Here is a 24854-nt window from a genome sequence, read left to right on the forward strand (position 1 = left end):
CTCTAAAACAAAAACAAAAAAAGGAGTTGCTATGTAATTTGAAAATGTCTGAGAGCACACTAGATCAGTAGATAGTTTTATTTTTAAGTCGTCATTGAGCAGGAAAATGTCGACTTTATGTACTATGCTTGAGCTTATCATAATCACTTTGGCGTCAGCATCATTTCTATACAAATCCACAACGATAACTAAACAAAAAGGTGACGTTATTATATGAATAAAAACTGTTCTTCAAAAATAATTGAAGTTGATGGCGGAAAAACATATGGAATTTGGTGGATGGGGTCCTTTCATTTCTTTACACAAACCAATGAACAAGACGTAGCACTGGGGATGAATTACAATCTTAGTGATCTGTAGACAAATGACTGAATGATTTTTAAATTACTCTAATTTTGATTGACATAATTGAAATTAATTAAAAATAAAAGATTTGGGAGATTTTATTTGTCATAAAGATTCCCTTAAAACAACAACAGGAAAAATTGTGGAGAGAAATCAAAGGAGATTATGGACCAACGGACGGTCGCCGTTTTAATTATAATATCTAACTAGGTAATTTGCCCGTGCTTCGCGCGGTCATTGATGACTTCATTAAACTTACAATTAAATGTTAAAAATAAGGAAAAAACTAAAGATATTAAGAACATTCTAAATTACAAAATTTGACGTTATCAATATATCTCAAGAACTTCTAAAGTCTTACGTATCTTCTATAAATTTTACTGGATTGTAACATTTATTCGTTAATCTAAAGCAAAGAGAAGACAAATATACAACCAAGAGGCACAGTCTAACATGTCACATAAGTCTTTGTTTTCAGTTTTCACCATTTGGCAAAAAACTTTACTCATTGAAACACCAGCAAGTTCAGCCATACTCCCCATGATGTATTTTGTACTTAACACATTGTTATCCGACTTATTGTTCGGGATATCATTCTCGTGTTGTTTTTTCATGTTTTCCCTGAAGCTTCAATGCATATTCCAGGCTCCACAAAACTTCTCCCATAGTCCTGCACCATATTAAGCCAAGCATTCTTCAATAGTGTTTACAAACTATTCATCAAGGATTTTGGTGTTTTCTAGCGTGGAATCCTAGGATCACGCAAGAAACATTTTATCACCCATTCGAACAGTTTACCTATTCCTTGGAAGAGCGGGATTGATAACAGGCCTGCCACAGAAGACGTCGACGCAACCCAATCATAAGATGAAAATGAGCAAAATTCACTACTCACAGTTAGGAATCACAAGTAGCAATGAAGCAGATAATATTTCCTATGACAGAAGAAATAAACCTACAAATGGCTCAATGAAGAAGCAGATAAACTTTTCCTCCTTGCATGTTCTTCTATCAAATAACATGAAAGATATCACAAGTAATTATTAAGACTCTAAAAGGATATTTGCTTTAAAAAAAGACTCTAAAAGGAGAATATATCTAATAGATTACAGTTCATTTGTCATGGTTAAAAGAAGTGAAAATGCGATCAAAATGTGGAGACATATCCACCGGACCGTCAAGCATGAATCAAGTGACAATAATTAAACATGTTTTGTTGATAGTCTAAATCACCAATAAAGAATTATATGCAGTGACTGACATATCAATTAAAAAGACCAACAAATGATACTCTAAATCATCAAAATGTAAAAAGTGAATGTGGATGAAAATGAAATAAAGCCATCTTAAACAGAGTGAATAATTATGAACAAGAAAAACATAAATACAATAGATTACACTCAAAAACGAAAGTAAAAGACGGCTTATAATGCTACTAAAGAGGAGACGATGCTGTCTCAAGCTGATATAGGAATAATGTATGTAATATGAGTTCTTTAGTACAACCTGACTTTTGTAATTCTCAACAGACCTAGACGAACTTAATTTTTCTCTAGACCAGCTTGGTAAATTCAAAATCCAAACTCTACAACTACTTCAGTTAGTATGATGCAACAATCTAATGGATTGGATCATCTGAAATTGTCACAATTGACGAACAATTATTTACAAAAAACCAAAAACTCATGAGTGATTTATCACATGTTTGACTGACTTGCATTATGGAGAGAAGACAATCCATGTTGAAGTTCACTCCTAGTTTCAGATTAGTTAACTTCATTGAGAGAAAATTGTATTAAAGTATACATAACAGAATTCAGTTATCTTGCTAATGTTTCACAGAGGTAGAAAGTATTTAAAATATTTCTTTGGCAAAAACATATCAAACAATACTTCTCCACAAACTCTATCACTAATTTTGCAACGTCAGTTTTTGCAAATTATAAAACGAAGACATCCCAGTAATTTACTTCAACTCGGTTTCTCTTAAATCTTTGAATCTTTGAAACTAGAGTCCACTGGCAACTTCTCATCGTCAAAGGGCCAAGCACATGGTTTTACCAGATCTATTTTTTTCCTTGTACGCACGGTGAGCAGAAAGTAACAGAAATAGAAAAGCAGCAAAGATATCAACACAAACCCCACAAACGGGAGAAATCAAGTCAGAAATTTCAGAGTCGAAGTGACTATAATGACCAATCATTTGACATATTCCTATTAAAAAAAAAAAAACCAGAAAATAGAAGGATAAATAATTGTACAAAAGAATAAGAGACTAATTGACCAAGACATCAAAAACATCTTCCCCATCGCTTTCAAAAGCATGCCAAGAGTCAGTTTTCTTAACTTATCTTTAATTTCCTCTCAAATCAAGTTAATTATAATGCATAAGATGTCAGAAATGGAAAGAAAAGCCAAGCACCTGATGATTTATTCTGAGAATTATAATAGCTCTTCGATGACTGATGTTAAAGCCTTTGAAATCACAAGCAGTTAAATTATTTACCGAGGAAAATAGTTCTTTTGATCCTTACCTCTATGTTTTTAGAGGAAAAAGCAACAAACTTGGGTAGGACAAATAATAAACTAGTATAAAATTGGGCGGACAAAATTAAACGTTGAAGCTCAAAGTAAACCGAAGAAGTGAAGAACAGAAGGATGGCCAAAGATAACATAGCAAAAAAGTAAAAGTGGACCATCTTTTGTAAACTTCTTCTCCGCCAGATTTTCTCATCGAAAGATCTCTTGGCGCTGACTTCTCGTAGACGGGCTATTGCTATGTGTTTGGGGCTTTCCAAATTATGTTGGGAAAGATTAAAGAGGGAAAAAACATATTTAAATTGTAAATCAGAAGCTCATGCAAAAATGAGGTTTTCACATATACATTGGAATCTATTGTATCGGTTAACTGTATTAAAAGTTCCACAAATTTAGGAAAAAATGGCTTCTGACACAAACACAACACACATACACATTGTGAGCACAATTTTATGAGAATGAAGCGAGAGAATGATACCTGCTGAGTTTCGATAAAATAAGCTAAGATCCCAAAAAAAAAAAAAAATCACCTCTAAAAGTAGTGGATCTTAAGTTTAAAAAATTCTTATAGTGCACTGATTATAAAATAAGTTGTAGATGACCTTAACCTTCAGTGTGCACAAGCAGAAAAATAATTCCAGCAACTTTATTCCCATAATTAGGATAGATCAATGTTAATGGCAAATATAAACACACTGAAAGCTAGGAAATTATGTTATATTTAACATGACTAACTGTACTTTCAATATATTTATAGAACCTATAAATATATTGAAAGGAGAGAGAGGGGGGGATTTTTTTTTTTTTTTTTGGGGGTTCATCTAAGAAGAAAGACAAAACTTTAGTTCCTTCAGCCACCAAAAACCCCTCCAACTGTATCTTGAAACAATCATTTTGAAGTACCAAGTAGGTTACTGTTTTTCTTTTAATCGGCTCATTACTTTAAAATCGAGGGTAAATCCGTGACGTCGACGCCCCATTTCACTGTACCCACAAAAGGTCAGTGTGTTTTTTTTTCTTCTTTTTGCTTTATTTCGAATCCCAGAATTTCGATGTGTTCGTGTATGTTGTTATCACAGTCAACTTAATTTCAGTTTGAGAGTTAACAGTATTGGTATGTTTGTGTCTCACCTAGATTAGTTTTCAATTTTACTTGGTTATGTGGTGTTTGGTTTGTAATATATATCAATTGATAGTTACGCCTTTCGATCTCGGGTCGGTTTTTTTTTCTTAATGTAAGTTGGTTTAGCCAATGCAATGTGTGCGAATATTGTTGATTACGACAGGAGTATATGAGTCCTCTCCATGTTAAAAGAATAGTGATTGATTTGAGCATTGTCTTGGGCTGCTGTAGGTTATGACAATTTCAAGACGAGTTAACTTAAATGATCGAAATTCATCTCTGTCACTAGTCTAATCTCCCTTTCGAAAGCACAAAAATAATTTTTTGAGCGAGTTAGTATTTGTTGGTAAAAAGATGTCATAGCTTATAGGTCAGCCGAAAGCATGCGATGTTGTTGGTTTAAGTTTGCGCTGTCTGGCGTAGTTGTTGGCCTAATTTAGTATAATTTCCCTTTTACTAATTTAGATGATACAAATCAGTTATGAACCTATTGCTTCAAATCTAAGTGTCCCTCATATGATGTATTTGCCACTAGTTTAATTTGTAACGGTCATTCGCTTAATTTGAGTCAATAAGAATTGGCCCGTAGTTTGGGGTGCGGTTAGTTGCTTGGTTTAGTTATATAAGGAAGAAGCAATGTTCTTTTTATGAATGCATTTCAGTTCTGTTCTCAAATGTTCACTTAGATTTCCTTCCCTTTTCATCTTTCGTTCCAGTTCTGCCCTCGGAGAAAGGTAGTAATCGGGTTAGTTCGGTTTAGTTGCAATGTCACATGTTGGAGTTTGGGTTGGGACATTTAATTTTAATTTGGTTCATGAAAATAAAGTATTTACACACTTAGTTTCGACCTATATAAGCTTCGATTTTTTGGTCCGTCTGTTGGTCTGTATGGAGAAATAAATGTTCTCCGCCCCTTGTCTTCCTGTTGTATTAGGAACTCTGATTTAAGAAGATATTTCTGTCTGTTGATGCGCCTTCCCATATTTGAAAATGTTCCCTTTGTGTCTTTATTGTATGAAACCAAACTCCACTTAGCTTTGCATTGTTGTTTTTGAGTTAGTTGTTAGCCTAATTTACCTTTTGACCATCCCTGAGATGCCATGATGTAGCTATCATCCTACAGCACCAATTTGATTTTCTTCAACTTGTTTGATTCTGTGATTATGGTTGATATTCATACTCCTCTGAATAAATCTAAGCATGCCTCTTTCATTTTAGTGTGCATCCTTGACACATCTGCCTAAGTCTAGTTATATTTGGCTTAATTGATTGGGGTTGACTACCACTTGCTGAATATAAGATGCTTCTCTTTGAATTAAGCTTGTCATTGAGTTTTAAGGTGCACCTTGACCCATCATGTTTGTTCTCTGATCACATGTATCTACTACCTATACTTTCTTTTACTATTCAATGTTACCCGCTCTTGCTATGACTCTAAGTCCACTCATGAGATGATCATTGTCTCTTGCCTTTGTATCCTTATAAATGCATATTTCTTCCTTTTGTCTTGCTTACGAAAATTCCATAAAAGCCTTCGCCCAAGTTATGTGGCGATTTGTTATTAATGTTTTGTGTCATTAAGGTCTCCTACAATATGAATTTCATGTCTATATACTTGTATATTGTTCCCTTATCGCAAATTCTTGTTTAAATATCGGAAACAGGTGAAAATATGCTATGAGCTAATTGTTTGCGTCTTGGTGTACAATTCTGTAATGAAATATCTGACTTAGGTTTTGTTTGATTCCATGTCTAGAAGTGTACTAGTAGGCGTGTGTATGAACTGTTTTGAGACAACTTGTTAATCATGTTAATATTGATAGATCACTAATCCTTTTCCTTTTCATTTTTGTGCATGACGTCTCGCATACATCATACTCGTCATCTCCTTCCGCAAATAGCGATCGGGCTAAAAGCCCGATGGACGACCTCTTCCGTTCAACACCCATCAAGATTAAAGAAAAGTTCACAAAACACATAAGTGAAATCGGATTTATGCAAACGTGATGACATAGTAGTCCAAATGGGCTGAACCCATTTATTTATCTTTCTTGCACCACTATTTCATTTTATTGCATTCAACTTGTGTTATTTTATCTACTACTTTATCTTATGCTGCTTCCTAATTTAGATGAATCATAGGAGAATTCATAGGGATTTAGTGTGATTAGTTTCAAAATGACGAGTAGCTAATTTAAGAGGAAACCAATAACTATTACCACAAGTTTCATTCTCTTCTGTTTATGTTTAAACTATTTATGGTATTTACAATATGTATTTTCATTAGAACAATTAATTTCCAAAATAGCATGACTATACATGTTTGAGTTAAAAGAGTCATGATTCATTTTTATTCTCTTAAGAAACTTTCAAGACGTCACTAATATATAAATAATAATCCAAGTATACTTTATAAATATTACTTTAAGATTTATTCAATTATGCACACTTTTAGTCTAATATAATCGAAGAAAATACAAGAGACTTATGTCCTTTATATCATATTTATAATAAAACCGATTTTAGTTGGCATTGTCATAGTAATACAATTTTATCTAAATTTTTAAACTTATTACCTACGTGAAAACTATTACATCTCCCAAATTCACCTTCAATAATACTTGAAGTCTTTTTCATACAAATCATTATACCGTGCAAGTCTTATTTTTTAATATTACTACATCATTATATTTTACTTTAAAACTTTAGCAATATTTATAAGTTATTTTTCAAACATTTAGAATATTATATTTATCCTTAGCCTAATTAATTTTAAGTCCGGTCGGTTAACCATTATTAATGGACCTTAGAGGATGCCTAACACCTTCCCTCTAGGTTAGTTGAACCCTTACTCAGATCTTTTGGTTTCGTAGACTTTAAAACAAATCAACTCTAGAAATAACTTTAAATAAACCTTAGGTGCCCTAATTCACCGTAAATAATTAGGTGGCGACTCCTTAACTATAAATAACCCCGGAATTATCCGGATGTTGTAAACTATTTTGACCCTGGTTAAAATAGGGTATGACAATAATGCCAAAAAATGGCCAGCCAACCCAAAATACTGCCAAAGCTAGCCGGCCCAACAGCCCAGGCGCTTAAAAAAAAAAAAGACTTTTTCTGGCGACTTTCCCACTAAAGGTCTGCTACAGCATATATACATATGTTGAAATTATATATACACTTTATATACAAGAATTATACATTTTATATACATATGCTGAAATTAATCATACATTTATTATAAATAAATTATACGTTAATTATACATTTATTATACACATATTATATAATAATGATATGATATTTATTTTTAACATATACAATAGTGATACATATTATATACCACAATGATACGGTTTCTATGATACATTTTTTATACGTATGACACACTTTCTATACAAGACTGATATAGTTTATATATACATGCTGCAATTATATATACACTTTCTATATAAAAATAATACATATTATATACAAAAATGATACAATTTTCTATTCTATAATACACATTATATACACAAATGATACATATTATATACAAAAATGATACATACCTTAGTGATTCATATTTTATACAGTTTCTATACATTACAGATAGGTACTGATACATATTTTTATACACAAACGATACATATTATATACAAAAATCGCCTCAGAGTTTTTTGAGATATTTCTTACTAAATATACACATATTATACATGTTTTGGGATATTTAACCGTTAGTGGCGACTTTTTTAATTGCCACTAAAAAGCCTGATTCTTCTGACAGCCCTTTTGTGGCGACTAAACTCGCCACAAAAATTCTGACTTTTTTTTTTTTTTTTAAAAGCGATGGGGTTGTTGGACCACCCAGCCTTTAGTGGCGACTTTTTAAGTCTTTTAAGTCGCCACAAAAGGCTTGCTACAGATTTTGGCTACCGGATGAGAATAGTTTATGGGCTAATTTTTGGGTTTGGAAATAGATGGGCCAGCGCATGAGATTATTTATGGCCCAGCGATCATTTGTGTCCTTTCCCCATATATATGTATGATTCATGAGCTTGATAATAATCGGTATTGGACCAATTAGTAGATAGTATCAAGAATATGAAAGCCACGGACATCTCGTGTTTTATTTTTAGGCCTCTTTCGTATAAAAATCATTTTTTTGCGCGGATTGCCTTTCTTTTGGGGTGGTCTTTAAATTTTGTCCCTTAAATTAGTGGTCTTTAAGTTTTGTCCTTCGCATGAAAAGGTGGCCGAAAATACTGAGGTTCTGAGTTCGAACCCCGCTCAGGTATAAAAATAAAAATAATTTTGCAAGACAAGGCTTGGGAAAAATTATGCCGGATCCGACATAAGCACCTTAAGGCATAACTAAAGTTATGCTGGATCCGACATAGGTTGCCTTAAGGCATAACTAAAAGCTTGCCTTATAAGCAACTTATGCTGGACCCGGCATAACTTTAGTTATGCCTTAAGACAACCTATGCTGTCTCCAGCAGAGGTTTCCTTAAGGCATAACTAAAGTTATGTCGGATCTAGCATAACTTTAGTTATGTCTTAAGGCGCTTATGCCGGATCCGGCATAACTTTCCCCAAGCCTTGTCTTGCGAAATTATTTTTTATTTTTATGCCAAATCTGGGGTTCGAACCCAGAACCTCAGGGTTTCTACGCGAAGGACAAGAATTAAAGACCAAAGAATTTGAGAGGCAAAAATTAAAGACCACCCCGAATGAGGGGCATTCCTGCGAATCGCCCTATAAAAATAAAAAATAAAAATCTTGAGAGATACGACATAAATACAAAAAGAAAATGGTGGTTACCTACGAAACTAATTGACCTGCTCATGTCTCAAGGACTCACTTTTACTCCTCAACGTACAATTTTAATCCTTCACAAAATCAATTGCAATTTCATCATATTTCTATAATAACAATTAGCTTCCTAAGTCGTGGGACTAGCTTTTTTATCCACACCCGTCTATCATGAAGGAATCCTTATTAATACTCCCTTGTATGACGGAACACCTAGCCCATTCGTCAAACACGGTGTAGATTTAAAGTTTGTCTAGGCTAGCAAGTTCGTGTATTGCGAGAATTCATCATTGACTAATTTTAAGTCGGTATCGACTTACCGTAACTCTCCTTTATTTCGAATATGAATGTGAGATCGACAATATGGACAAACTCATCAATTTTATCATTTTCCTACTCTATTACTATCATAAAGTCAAATTATAGCATATTAAATTTCTCACAAGAATATTACTACTACTTAGTTCATTTTCATTACATAATCGTGTTTAATAAAAATGAATCATCAGTATTTGGGACCAATGTAAAATTGAGAGACTATTAACTCGTAAGTTTTTTACTGCATAATTACATATTTATGGAACATAACTATACTTTTTAATAATTAGCAATTTTACTGTAATCCGTCCATTCTCTCTCCCCCATGCCTAAAACTTTGGGCTATGAATTTGCGGCCACACAACTCACCATCTATCTCATTTGTAATATTGATGGACTTGGTGCTAGACTTTTTTATTTTTTTTATTTTTCAAATTTTGAAAAATATAGTCGTCGAGGTGCATTTCATTAATTAAAAAAATATAGCAAATTTTTGAGAAAGAAAAATATATATCTTAAATATAGTCTTTAATAAGTAATATTGAATATAATAATCGAAATACAATTAAAAATATAGCCAAAATATTTATGAAAAACAACTAAAAAAGTTATAAAAGTTGCAATTACATGGTAAAACGTGGTAATTCGAGTTGATGAACAAATCAAGCTTTGCATTTATGGAACATTAAAAAGAATTTTTGATAATATGAAGAGAGTATCTTTTAATTTATTTATATTTAGTTAGATACAATGATTTTGTAAATTATGTGACGCGTCCAGGACCATTAGAAAACGTAAATAATAAACTTAGCTTATAACTTCATAACTTGAAATTAAAAGATGATTACCATTTATAAAATTTTACTTACTGTATCAAAATATATCAAGTTGGAGTGGTTTAACCTAGGTTCGAACCCAACTAACAACATTACTTTTCTTATATATTTTTTCTAGTTTTCTTCTCCTTATATTTTGAGTGTATTTAAGTGTATTTCGTCATATATATCATCAAGTTGGAGTGGATGAAGTGGTTATTTGGCGTGGCTTTGCCCCTTCCCACCCAGGTTTGAACCTAGCCAACAACATTACTTTTCTTATATATTTTTCCTAGCTTCTTCTCTTTGTATTTGAGTGTATTTTTTGTCATATGTATTTGACTCATATTGTATCTCATATGTATTTGGCCTGAGTGTCTTGTATCTGAATGTATATGAGCCAAATACATATGAGATGAGCGTATTTGGCTCGCTCAAATACATATGAGCCAAATACATATGAGATGAGTGTATTTGGCCAAGTCAAATACATTAGCTACGAATTGTAATTTGGCAAATGGTAGCTACATATAGTAAGAGCCTCATATAAGGTAGTTATATCTGTAAGTTTGCTTAATTTTAAATGAAGAAATAAGGACCACACTACAAAGAGGCAAGTACCAACAGCCTCCTACTCAACAAACCTATGCCAATCTTTTGAAGCCCAATCAAAAAGATCCAATAAAACATTAATGCTCACTTTGAAGGACAATCAGTTGTTATAGTCCACAAAAAAGCCCAAATATAATAGTATCAAACTCGGGATTTTTACACAAAATAGCAGACTGGATTCACTGTTTACTTTTCGTAGTCGGTTATATAGATTATATATGATTATACACATATTATATACGGATTATACATATAATATTCATCTGCCAGCTGTTTTTAGTTTAAGCTGTTGGGTAAGCGACTATTTAGAACATTGGTGGAAACCATTCGGACCAAGTCTATGTACATTAGTACGAAATTTCAAGTTAGAGAAACAAAATCTCATCAAAATCGTTAAGGAATAGTAAAGAGAAACTTCATTAAAATCGTTATGTATAGTAAGTTTTGTAAGGATATGTATGTAAAATTCCAAAAATTCCAAATACCGGTGATATATAATTATATAAAGTTGAAAAGGGTTGAAACTCTGGCCAAAATAAATTTTGCATATATCTGAACTGGAAAATTATACAAAATGAATAGCCATTTAACTTGAAAAACGAAAATATTCAATTTGATTTAGCTCCAAGATTTGATCTCACGGATATTTGATTATTGAAAAGTAGCAGAGAAATTCAGATGGAGGAGGTCTTTTCTGCGATTTAGGCAAAACATAGTCTTCTAATGTGACCAATACTCGAAGGAGAGACTATTTTGTGAGTACTAGCTATCTTTTCTATTTTACGTAGCACCAATATAAGTTGTGCACGAAAAGAAAAAATCCTTTACGGTTCTTCTTTTGAAAAAGAAAAATAATAGAGGCATTTATTTCGATACGGTTTACTAACTTGTGGTATAAGCTGTAATTCATTAGGCACAACAAAAACAAACAAGAACTGCCTATTGGTGATTTTTTTTAATCAATTCCTAAAGAAATTTCATTGTATCAACTCCTTCAAATGAATTAGGAGGACAAGGGCCGTGACCTTCACCAAACGACGCAATATGATCCTTCAAAGATCTCTTGTGTTTAAAATCGGAACCACAAACACATAGCCAACGTTTCCCGCAATTTTTCTCGTGAGTTCTCCAGTCCCCTTTCACAGCCAGGCACTTGCCACATTTCCTGCACGTGAAACGCTTCGTCCCGTGCTTTCTCTTGTAATGTGTTTGCAGTGTTCGAAAATCCTTCAATGGCTTAGCCCTTGGATGATTTATGTTGTTCTTGCAGCCTTCCTCACAACAGTAGCATGGAATCCCTAGCATGGCTCTTGGTTGTGTTCCCTTAAGTGATTCTGGTCCTTTTCGATATTGTGAACCGTGACCCCACATATGCATCTGCTTGTAAGATGAAATGGTTGAATCATTACAAAAAATTGAAACTATTCAGGAATACACAATGCTAAGATTACGTATTGGATCTTTGGTCGTAAACCAACATATAGAAGATGATATGAATGATAGTAATTAGTGATATTCCTTTTGTCCACTTTGAAGTTCCTCGTATGTTTGTCATCGAAGAATTAGTTGAGACAGACAAATTAAAAACTTCTTTTGTTATACTTTACTCGGATTATTGTATTTTGAAACAACATAATGTTGTGGCTAGCACCTTATTTTGTGATGCCGCATATAAAGTATCTACAATATGTTCCTTTCAACCAAAAGAAGACAAAAATGCAAGAAATACAATGAATGCCACTAAGGTATTTTGAAGCATGAAAGAAAGCACCTGAAGATTGTTATAACGATTGAAGGTTTTGTGACAAATGTGACATGAAAAATGGGTGAAGCCAACCATAATTTGTGAAGGAGTTGGTATCCAATATTGGGTGGTTGCTCCCATAGTATTTCCATCAGTTGGAATAATATTAGTTGAGGCATTGCTGGAATTTGGAAGACCAATGTGTAAGGCAACAGTCACATCATCTTCTGTGTAAGCATTAGGGTTTTCTTGATCATTGGATATTTTTTCTATATTCTCAGATGATTGAGACAAGCTAAGAAATTCAAAAGCATTTTGGGTTTTATCCGCGAAGAAATCAAATGGTTCAATCTGATCTTCAACATTAGAAGATGAAGCCAAATATGATCTCTCCATTTCTTGTCAATTTTCTTCAATGATAAAACCTAGTATGAATGAAAGGTGGAGCAATATCCTAGGATTTTCAAGGTGTTTTTATAGCCCGAAGAAGAATGTTTGTCCTTAGGTTTAATTTAAAAGTTATCTTTTAGAGGGAAAAAATGAGAGAAAAAGACACTGGAGAAAATGGGGTACGTTGGTCGTTGAATGTAAACAACATTAATTAGTAATTTGTTTTAAGGGAAGGGATAGTTAATCCCAACTGCTTGTCAACTTTATCTCCTTTTAGTATGCGATGTAATAGACTTAATTATGGTGTCCCATGGCTTCTATAATTTGCATGAGCCTCACTGCAGTGGAATTTAGATTTATGGCAACATCTTATTCACCAACATTATTTAATTTAAAAAGTTTAGTTATATACTACATAGTCAGTGTAAGAAAAATAAAGGTACATAATCAAGTCACCCAAAGAATATCTACTACAGGATCCCGTAAGCCCTCCTTAAAATGTGGGATATATAATCTTGAAAATAAGACAAGTTATCTGCTACAAGGTGAAGGCCAGTGACCCAGCCTATGGTGTAAAACTTTCTTGCAGTATATATATGTATATAACTTATTTTTCTTTCTTTGACAATATAATTCAACTGCCTTCTTGCTGTAGGTTTGCAGGTGGTAGATTATCGATAATTAAACTCTAATTGCTAACTAAGGACCGAAAATCACAAAAAGGGATCTCTTAGTAATGCATGTATGATCATTTTTATTAGTGGGGTTTGAATAACGTCGAAAAGAAAAGTCAATTTTGGGACAAGCGTGTGCTTTGGGAGGCAACAATAAATTTGTAATGTTAAGGTTAATTTAATCCACGAACCAACTGTATTTTTAGGCGTGGATTAAAGAGAATGGGTCCCCAGAAAATGTTGAATTGACAAAAATGGAGATAGTGAGATGGAAAAGATTTGAGAATTAAATGCAGGTATCACAAATAGCAGGCATTAAATTAGTAGTACAAAGATTAATGTTGTAACAAACATGCATAGGTCAGCCATGAAATAACTACGTGTTTAGTTGATTATAGTAACTTAGGCCCATCAGTGACTCGAGGAACTGACCCATTCCCTTGCTACATATTGACCTGAACCACTTAGTTTTTGGATGCAAGTGTCACAGAAGATGAAATATTTACTGAGCTATTAACTTTCACAGAGGAATTTTCCAGGAAAAGCGTAGGAAGGCAGTGACTTACAAAAAGTAAAAGGGAAAAAGTGTAACTTATCTACGTATTGAAAATCTCAATTGAGGATTTTTTCCAAGAGAATTTGTCACTTTAATTTATTTACCTTTATGAGGTTCAACCCCACTGAAATTTACTTGCCAAGGTCTTATTTTATCTGATAAAAATACTTCTTGTTAAATACGATGATGTTTTGACTTGCAATAAGGAACGGTTTCTGAAGTGCAATTTCTTATCTAATTTAGCTACAGGAAGAATATGAATACTTCCTTAATCACCGAAAATTTTGAAGTGAGTTTCAACTTTAGTTTTGCCCTAGGCCTGACTGTATGGCATTATTTCTTATAACAAATTATTGACCATCGATTCTCATATTTTTCTTACTATAGTTATTTTTGGTAATCCTGTCGTACGTATATTACAAGTCTTAACCTTTGTAAATTGAATTGGTGAAAACGTGCCAAGAGAAAAAGACTAGGCATGTGGCGAAGAATTAATAGGGCACGTTGTGATATATATTCATCACACCGCCGATCGTGGTTCCTGAAATGATATGAAGCTTGCCATCGGGGATACGACTTTCTTCTTTCAAGGAATCACGATCTATCTTATATCAAGAGTCATGATCCCATGCCAGTAACGGCGACCTCGTGTGTAGGTTTAAGGGGAATTAGTTACTTAGGTCAATTCTATTATTTACCCATTATCCCTTTAATTGTTCCCCATTTAATTTTTCGCTTGAATACAACATTACCCTCTACTATTCTCTAAAAACACACTGTTGTTCGAGCATTCATTCATCAAGCAAGCGATTCTCATTATCGTTCTAGAAGATCGAATAAGAATTTCATTTCTTTTATTCTTCAGTCCTTTCATTATTATTAACCGTCTCGCCTAGTTTTTCAATTGCTATTTATGGCTTTAATCGCTTAATCAAAGGTTTACAAATAATTAAATTAATTGTGTTGCTAAAGACCTCCTTCAAACAATAGTATTAATTTTAGGCCAAACAACCTCAATGTTGCAAACCTAAAATTAACAAAAAAATTGAAATTTTGCTAACAATTTGATCTTGCAGATGAATGTGGTAACACAACCCAACATGATAGCAAAACAAGTAAAGGGCATGGGCTAAAATCCCATTGTTATCCATTAACTATTAAAAAGGATATTCACGCGTGGTACCTTTCTAAACTACTTCGACTATTAGTATATGATTTTAGTGGCACCATCTTTTTCAAAGAAGTTTTATAAGTTTTTTGCTCGATGAGCTGCGCACCAATTGGCTAATGCAAATAATATCCAGTCGATCGAATAATTGGCCAGCTAACGAGTAGGGGAAGATTGATACGTACATTATTGATGCTCCATAGAGTTTATATTTACAAGAGTATATGAAAGTACGGGTAAATTTGATGAGTGGTTATTTATCTATCACTTTTTTTCACCAAAGTCACCTTACTATGTTTTCTAACACAAAAGTCACATAACTATCACTTTTTTTCACCAAAGTCACTTAACTATGTTATATAACGCAAAAGTCACATAACTATCAATTTTTTCACCAAAGTTAGTTAACAATATTTTCTAACACAAAAGTCACAACCACTAACATAGAAATCACACCTCCAGAAAAATTCAACTTCTGTTGGGTAAAATTTTTATATTTTTTTAATTTTTAATCAAATAGATACAAACTCAATTAAAAAGAATTGACCCGATCCAAAAATCATGCAAATGTTAAAATATTAAAGAAACAAAATTAATCCTTCACCAAGTATACGATCCTTCTCTCTAGAGGCTCTCAAGTCAAAAATGTGTTAATTTTATTGGCCTTTTTTCCAATATATATTGTACATGTTGTTGGATAGTAGGAAATTGAAGTATATGGAGTAATAGTTATTATTATTTGCATCGGAAAAAGTAACCTTGTGATAAAAAAAAAAAATCAAATTTATTCACCCTTTGATATTTTAATATCTGCATATGAGTTTTGGATCGGATTGATTCTTTTTAATTGAGTTTGTATCCATTAGCTTAAAAATAAAAATAAAAAAGAATATAAAAATATTACCCATCGGAAGTTGAATTTTCCAATAGGTGTGACTTTTGTGTTAGAAAACATAGTCAAATGACTTTGGTGAAAAAAGTGATAGTTATGTGACTTTTGTGTTAGAAAATATAGTTAAGTGATAAAGAGTATTTCTAAAATACAGTAAATATTCCTTCAAAGAGCAAACACTGATGATAAGGTAAATTGAATAAGGTACTGTTCAATGATTAATTATAGAGCTCCTTAAATAATATCGGTCAGGCAGGTCAGCTGCTTGTGATTTACGGTGATTCCAACCTTTAAACAAAACAAGAAAATAAAGAAATAATAAACCGATATACATTATTATTACTTCTAGACAACTACACATACGCAAAATCAAATAAAGAATATAATGGAACAAATTTAAAAAGTGGTAAATATGTCATAATTCGTTATTGAGGGCTTAATATTTCCGTCCTACTGTTGATACAGTAATAAAAGATGTTTAGTAAAATGAAAAATAAATAAATGAACAACAATTGAAATATTTTCCCTTTTTAAAAGGAAAAAGAAATAAGGAGAAAAAAAAAAAAGGAGAGAAAATAAAGGATGAAGTGGCCATGTATCTCTGAGTAGTCCATCTTTATCAGCCATTGTTGTTGAAATCAATCTTACTCTGGATGCATAATTAAGCACGGACTAAAGAAAAATTATGGATAGACTTTTTGAAATAGAGTAAAGTCATTGAGATTGTTGAGAAGACATCGTTAATTAATTTGTTTGTTAAAGATTGTACAAATTTTTTTTTATTTTCACCATGCATGACTGACTGATAAATATGCTTTGATGATAATGGGCTTGTACTCTCTTTTTATGTATTTGGACTCTCTGTAGTCACAGGCCCAACTTCTGTTGTTTCTGCCGAGGTCTGCTGTGGAATTTGTGATTCTGCCAGTTACAATGGTACAAAAAATATCATCAATAAATCAATAACAGAGGAACTCAAGTTGTGTGAGTAATTATTCACAGAAGTAATTATAAGTAAAACTTTGATGATAAACTTTGTCTATTTTATTTTCTGTGGCAGTATTTTCTTATTAGTCTACGGTCTTTCTACCTTTCAAAGAAGGGGTAAGGTATGCGTATACCCTATCCTCCTTAGATCTCACTTGTGGGATTATGTTGGGTATGTTATTCTTGTTTGTTGATATTTCGAAATTCATATTTTACCTTGGTATGTTTTTATAGTCACAAATATCTCATAGCATATCTAAGATTATAAGCTTCAAAAATATCTCATTCTTTCCTAACATGTCCAATCAAATACTGCCAAATGAGCTAATTCGTAGATAGAAATGATAACAAACTAACTATAACATGTTAAATTATGATCATGTAAAAGATCTTTTCAATATCTGCATACATTGTGTAAGAGAATATTATGTCATCATTTCTATCTTGATGCAGTTGTGATTGAGAAAGCAAAAACAGTGATCTTGCTGTAATTGCCTACAGAGTCTACCCGGAGTAAGTTGTATTTGCATTAATTTCATCTTAATTCTTAATAGCTACAGCTGGAAATTGCAGGAAAAAGAATACCAAATAGGAAAGTAAATTTCGAATCACAATCTATGGTCTGTAATAAACTGACATATGTCATTTACTGATGCACCAACCTATTACAGTCAAACCTTCCTATAACAGCATCTTTGGGTCCGAAATTTTTTGGTTGTTATAGAGAGTGACTGTTATACACCTATAACAGCATTAACATTTGAATAATATTTCGTTGTTATAGACAAAAAAGATGCATAGAATCTAATTTTTCATTTTTAATTCCCAAATTCTAAGCTTAATCACACTTTATATAACGAAGAAAATTTTTTAATGATGAAATTAGGAATATATATGTGGTATTTTTGTCATAAATAGTGTATTAAATGATCAAATATTTTGTCAAAATCTCTACACTTATTATTAGTAATCATAGATATTCTATTTTTATAAAGATGGTTAATTATTATATTACCAGAAAAAAAATAGTTGTTACATGGGGGTAATTTTACAAAGAGCGTACTGTTATAAAGTTAGTTGTTGCTGTTATAGAGAAGTAAAATATAACATAAAAAATCGGTTCCGAAAAACTTGGCTATTATAGAGAGGTGTTGTTATATGCGGATGCAGTTATAGAGAGGTCGGACTGTAGTAGCATTAGGTCGGACTGTAGTAGCATTTTACTTCCTATTTTTGCCCATCAATGTCCAAACATTATATAACGAAGTATTAAATTTTCTTTCCTTCAACAGAACAGGTTTGTTACAGCACTGTTGAATCCAAATAGGACTCTTATATGTGAGCTATGCTAATCCTATCCCGCTAAATGTGGGATTACACATACTATACAGCAATATATTTGAATTTTAAACCTTCAGTAGTTCAGCTTTTATCTAAGTATGTGTTATCTCTTAGGTCACTCAATTATCCTAAGTACCTAACAGCTGCTGAATATAATGTCAATAGGTGCACCAGCGGTCCATGGCAATGTTTGAAACATGTTACTGATATGTAACCTATTAATTGAAGTCGCAACCTACTAATTATTACTACCACTTAACTCATATATGTTCGATGCCATAGTTCGGCTAAGAGTTCTGAAGCATGTTCTAGTCTTCCCACGCACATGTTATATATTGCTGTATAGTTCGGCTAATCAATCTTGTCAACCACAGCATAAACGAAAGGAAAGAAAAGGCCCCCATTGAATCTCCTAAATGAGGACAGGCACCGAAAGAAACAACAGATGACTAGTTACATGTTGTACCAAAAAGAGCATAATGTTTTACATAGGGATAATGGGGGATAATTCATATGTATTCATTCAGCCACTTGATTCACTGCCTATTCAGAACCATCCATTATATCTAGTACTAGATTGTTTGACCATATTCACATGCAGTTACTATTATTTTACACTCAGCAGAAGCAAATACACATATGCCTCCCTGGCATATGATTTTTCATTTGACCCATTGATGCATCACTGCCTTTGCCCAGACAGCTCATGCACATGGCTAGCCTTCCCCACATGGACCCCTGCCCCAGCCTCTTTCTTTACTCTAATACCTTTTCATAGTTATTTCACATAAATTTTATATACTAGTTACAACTATAACAAACTATAATAATAAATCTGGCCATTAAAAGTATAATCTTTGTGCATCCTAAGGATATAGTTTAAGTAGTCCATGAAATGGTGGAGAATTATAAGGTCTCACATTCATATTTCAGTGGAGCCAAAAAAATATATCTCCCTCTGTCCCAATTTATGTGGTACTTTTCGCTTTTCGAGATTCAAACCGCATGAACTTTGACCAACATTTTAAGATACTCCCTCTGTCCCAATTTATGTGATATAGTTTGGTAAGGGCTTGGAGTTTAAGAAATAAAGGAAGACTTTTGAATCTTGTGGTCTAAAACAAGCCAAAGGTATTTGTGTGGTTATAAATAATCTCGTTATGCATAAAAAGGTAAAGTTTAAATTTTTTTTGAGAAAGAAGATAAAGTTCAAAGTTAAATTGTTGTCAAATAAGGAAATGTATCATTCTTTTTTGGACTAAAAAGTAAAGTGTATCACATAAATTGGGCTGGGGAGTAGAATTTTTTCACCGAATTGAAATGAGAAAAGTTGCAACTTATAGTACTTTTCATGTAATGTTCTAATATATAAATTTTAATGTTAAAATATCGAGTTAATCTAATCCAATTTAGCTTCAAACTATAGTCAAATTGACTCTCGAAAAGCGAAAAAGTGCCACATAAATTGAGACGGAGGGAGTAGGTTATTTTTTAATCTGTTAAACCTTAGTGGTAGTATTACTCGGTACGTGTGCTGGTAGGAGATAATAGATAACCGATGAAAAAGTCAAGGTATATGCGAGCTAACCAGGACAACAGCGTCATAAGAAAGATATAATTACTATGCATCTTTCATACATCTAATATATGTAGCATATCTTCTTTGATTTGTTTCTGCAACTTAAGCTTCTTATGTAGTTTCCTAACATATTAAATGCTATCTTAAGGCAGATTAGCTAAAGACTCCCCTAAACTTGACGCATTTTATTCAGGTATCATCTAAATTATTAGTAGTCCTAAATACCCCGTCAACTTGGCTATTTGATAGTGTCTTTACCCCCCTGATCAGTTATCTGAAAAAGTTTAACTCCTATACACCTTACATTAAGATAATTTTTTATGTTATCATGTCATCAAATAGATAACTACAGATAACCGACCATAACATATATGATTAGTACCATAGAAGTAAAGTAGGTTCCTTGCTATAACATGTTCAAACGACATATATGTCGATAGCATAAACATTGCTATTTACACTATCAGTATATATAAGTTTAATCTGATCGTAGGTAGTAGTGTATATAAAAATTAAACCACATCCTGCATGCATGCCTATTGGTACTCAAAGCTGGAAAATTATATATAGAGAATACTTACCAGTAGTGGGAGAAGGAAAGTGAAGCCTTGTGGCAGCCGAAGGAGGAGGGTGTTGGAGTAGAGGCGGAGGAGGCGGAGTAAAAGCAGCAGCAGCAGCAGCATCGGCGGGCAAGTGATGAGTAGTAGTAGTTGGATAATAAAGATAAGAAGCAGTAGCTGGTCCTTGAAAGCGTTGTGCAGGAAATGTTCCCCTTGATCCTTGCATGGAATATCCATAGTAATATGGAGATGGTGAGGAACTGCCATACATTTGTTGATAATACTGTGCTGCTGCTGCTTGCTGGTACGTCCCTGGGTTGTACATTCCCTGTTCATTCATGAAAAGTCTTGTCATTTTCAATTTTACGGTCTTCTTTTTCTAATTTATTTTGAATGTGAATAAGAAAAATTTGAGATATTGAAAGACCAAGAGAAGATGTTACTAACTTGATGGTAATAATCAGGAGGATAGGTTGCATACCTGCAGAATGTTTAAAAGCAATGATTATATTTAATAATTTCTTGGTAAGGGGTAGACAAGTACTGTATAACAACTTCTTAAGGAGAAATCGCAGAAAGCAAAAATGAAGATGAGCGTCTCATTTGAAGTCAGAATGCATGATTTGGTAAGATGGAAAATATTTTTCCAAAAAATTACCAAGAAAATAAGTCATTTTTTTTCGAGGAAATAAGATATCTTGGCCTCTTACAATTTGAATAGATGAAAAATGATTTTTTCAGATCTCTTATATGTGTTTTCCAGATCGTGTAAAAAATGAAGATCTCTTGCAAAAAGGTCATAAAACTAAGAAAATTTTTTATAAAGGGCCAAAAACTCTTTCTTCCCATTTCTTCTCATGTTTGATTAGACGACATTTTGCCTTAGAAAACATTTTCCGGCAAAGAAGGTGGGATACTTTTCTAGCGAAAGTCATGTTCTTTCAAAATTATTTCAACACTGTTCCTATCAATAGTAAGTAAGATATTATGACCAGGCTTTAATATTCAAAATTTTCATTAGAAGATTATTCAATATGCTAACATTATTATCAATCTTTAAAGAAATATTTTTTCCAAATACAATTTTCACACTCGCCAATCAAATACTAGAAAATATTTTTCTAAGTAATTTATCTTCGGAGAAAAAAAAATCCGTACACCAATATGCATAACATTGCAAACTCTTTAAATTAACATGTTTAAAATCAATAGTATTATATATGAAACTGTTACGGAACTAGTGCAAGTAGCTTTCATGTAAACGGTACTCTATAAACGGTATGTTCTGACGACGTGTTACATGTTAAGTGAGACAAAACAATGGAGCGACAAGCACTCCTTGTAGTAAATGTTGGAAGTACGTGTACATAGATACAACAGCCTACTGTATAGTTTGACATATTTTAGGTAGCTACACATGGATATATTATATAGTAGTCGCATTTCAAGAAAATGTAGTTATGGTTTACAGATGATAGGTATAGCGAAAATAATGTTTGTCATAGGTGAATAAAATCAAATTAGAAAAGACAGATAAAAATCAGCCATTCATAGTGATGATTAAAAGCAAGCTATTTGGAATGGCCTGATGAGGAGTGGGTTATTGAAAGAGTGCAATGTGCATTGTCAGATTTCATATGTAAGTGGTATAATATTGCTGGTTGCTTTCTTCCACTTGTGCTACAGTACTATACTTTATACAATTATACAAATACATATATCATTCACGCCTTGTTCAAAGTACAAGCAAAATTGATCAAAAGCCCAAGGTTTGTTCAGCCTTTTTGTGTCACAGAGAGAGAGAGAGAGAGAGAGAGAGATTTATCGAGAGGAAACAAAACCATTTGCCCATCATTTGTGAGAGTATCGAAGCATCGCCAACAAGTTCGTTGGCATGCAAAGATGGTCGGGTCACTAAAATTAATGGACCAACCAAAAAAAGTGGCAAAAATATATTGCAAGAAAATGTGAAATAGGAGAGGAAAAGGTGTCGAAATAAAATAAGAAGAAAAAATATATTTGATTAGAAATCATGAAAGTCAAAAGCAAGAAGATTTAAAGTCTGTCAAAATGGCTGTGGTCAAAGCATCATGTTCATCTCTGATTTTTCGAGAAACAAAAGGAAAAAAGCAAGGTTAATTGGAATTTCCTTAAGTTTAGACGAGCCAAAGTCCAATATTAACGACACAGAAAGGAAAAGCATTAAACGTTGTCTACACTGACAACTCATTGCATAGCAGTCACCATTTATCAATTTATTTATTATTGATCTGCCTATACCAACCTGCATTGAATAAAATTACTAGATGATATATTTTGAATAAATATTTATTTCCATTTGTATGATTATATCAAGACATATAACGACAACATCAATATTGAGAGGTTGTAGTTGTTATACCACTGGCAAATGCCTGCCATTTTTATCACGCATCTTTTTCCTTATGCAATATATCAGGCAGATGATGGACCATTTTTTTTCTCATTTAATAGCATGGACTCACAACCAATCAATAAATTGCAAAAATAATAGTAATAATAACAATAATAATAATAATAACCAAATTAATTCACTTACCCATATGGTGAATATATCATAGGAGTTGCAGGTGGTGGAGCTAGTGGCAATGGTGTTGCTGCTGCCACCCCACTATAAGATGATGATGATGATGGTCCTTGTGGTATTCCTCCACCTTGGTAAGGATTCCCTCCTTGTCCCCTACCTATAATAATAATAATAATATAATTAATGTTTACCCTCATCGTTTTAATTTATTTGATATTAGATTCTTTTAAGTTCGTTTCAAGAAGAACATAGATGTCTAAAAAGACAGCATTATATTTCTCCTTTTTACTTAAGTTTTGTACAAAGTCAAAGTATGTAACATAAATTAAAATCGAGATAGGTTTTTTATTTCATCTGAGTATATGGTTAAAATGTGGTGCGATTATCGAGAAATGAAGTTTGACTAGTCAAATGAACAATCAAACAGAAAAGTAGAGTACCTCGAGGTGGTGAAGGACGAGGCCGTCCAAGAGAAGCGATGTTACAGTTAGCTCTTCTTCCATCAATTACTGGATTCGGGTTTTCACAAGCCCGCCTTGCAGAATCCGGATCACGATAAGTTACCTATAAATGTCCAAAACACAAAATAAAAAATGATCGCTAGTTAAAAACATAATGGGAAAGACAAGAAGAATTAATTAAACTTACGAAACCATATCCTTTAGATTTTCCGGTGTTCTTGTCTGTGATGATGACAGCTTCAAGAATCTCTCCGAATTGCTCGAAATACCTCTGCATTATATCCGTAGGGGTCTCCCAAGCCAGTCCGCCAACGAAGACTTTTGTGTAAGTTGTGTCCCCAAAGGGTGATCGATAATGTTGATAAGCCATAGCATCTAAAAACTTTCAACTATAGACTTGTCGTTTAAGGAAGAAAATAATGTGTTACCATTCACAAAAAAATCAAATGGCTAGGGAGCTTCGTTAACAATGGTATATGTGTTGTACCTTGTTCTTCTTTTCCCTTGTAATGTTTATTTCCTTTGCTAGCTTTCTTTTTTTCTCTCTCCCTTTCTCTAAGTCTTCTTGTAGCAGAAAAAGATCATGGAGAGAGAAAAAGGGTGGGAAAGAACAGATATAGCTTAGTGGGAAATGTTTATAAATTATTGCTTCTGTGTTAACAAATAAAATGTTTTGATAAGACGGGGATTCGACAGCTGCAAACCATAAGGCAGGGGCGGGGAGGAACAATGTGAGTTACCAGTTCGATATAATTTAATAGTATTGATTTAGATTTTATATTTGCTTCGAAAAATTCAGTCAATGGGTATAAATAATTTTCTTAGAGTTCAATAAGCAAAATAAATTATTAATTGGCTAAACTAAAAATTATGACTCCGCCTCTAAACAGGATTGGGGGTGGGTAGGGGCGGAGCTAGGTTGGGCCCAGGATCATTCGAACCCTTTCGGCTAAAAATTACACAATATATACAAGGTTAAAATTATTTTTATGTGTATATAGTAGATGTTGAATCCCCTCGATTTCTCCGTATGTTTACTTCTTTATATTTGTGAACCCCTTAGTATAAATTCTGGCTCCGCACTGAGGTTTTATTTTTTTTTGGGGGGGGGGGGGGGGGGGGGCTAATGGTTTTGGGTAACGAATGACAGCTGCGAGACTAGAAGCACTTGACTCTGTCCTCTCTGTCTCAGCATTAAAAATACCTTCCTCTCTATCAATAGGCTTCTCTGTTCCTTCTCATCTTTAGTTGTCTCTGCGGTCTCTTCTCTCTGTTTTCTTTTGCATAATTTGGCAATTGTCTTAACCCCTAAACTCTTATCAAATTTGTCATTGTTCTGCATTATTGTATTTTGTAATTATTGTTGTTATTATTATTTTTGTTAT

At 33.1% G+C, this 24854-nt stretch overlaps 2 protein-coding genes and 1 long non-coding RNA gene across 3 annotated transcripts; all 3 read right to left on the reverse strand.

Moving 5' to 3' along the window:
• Nucleotides 1–628: 628 nt before the first annotated feature.
• On the reverse strand, nucleotides 629–3303 carry LOC132033719 (uncharacterized). Its single transcript, XR_009408856.1, has 2 exons — nucleotides 1144–3303; nucleotides 629–1015 (listed from the first exon to the last, which is right to left on the reverse strand). It is a non-coding gene; the product is annotated as an uncharacterized LOC132033719 (long non-coding RNA).
• Nucleotides 3304–11365: 8062 nt separating this feature from the next.
• On the reverse strand, nucleotides 11366–12711 carry LOC132035383 (protein TRANSPARENT TESTA 1-like). The gene is made up of 2 exons (XM_059425640.1): nucleotides 12323–12711; nucleotides 11366–11928 (listed from the first exon to the last, which is right to left on the reverse strand). Exons 1-2 carry the CDS (start codon nucleotides 12689–12691, stop codon nucleotides 11518–11520), a joined length of 780 nt encoding a protein of 259 aa, XP_059281623.1. The 5' UTR covers nucleotides 12692–12711; the 3' UTR covers nucleotides 11366–11517.
• Nucleotides 12712–16370: 3659 nt separating this feature from the next.
• On the reverse strand, nucleotides 16371–24197 carry LOC132033720 (uncharacterized). The gene is made up of 6 exons (XM_059423764.1): nucleotides 23657–24197; nucleotides 23449–23572; nucleotides 23021–23165; nucleotides 20890–20923; nucleotides 20464–20770; nucleotides 16371–16896 (listed from the first exon to the last, which is right to left on the reverse strand). Exons 1-6 carry the CDS (start codon nucleotides 23837–23839, stop codon nucleotides 16820–16822), a joined length of 870 nt encoding a protein of 289 aa, XP_059279747.1. The 5' UTR covers nucleotides 23840–24197; the 3' UTR covers nucleotides 16371–16819.
• Between the last annotated feature and the right edge of the window lie 657 nt (nucleotides 24198–24854).

This window comes from Lycium ferocissimum, chromosome 10, assembly GCF_029784015.1.
Source record: "Lycium ferocissimum isolate CSIRO_LF1 chromosome 10, AGI_CSIRO_Lferr_CH_V1, whole genome shotgun sequence".
NCBI lineage: Eukaryota > Viridiplantae > Streptophyta > Magnoliopsida > Solanales > Solanaceae > Lycium > Lycium ferocissimum.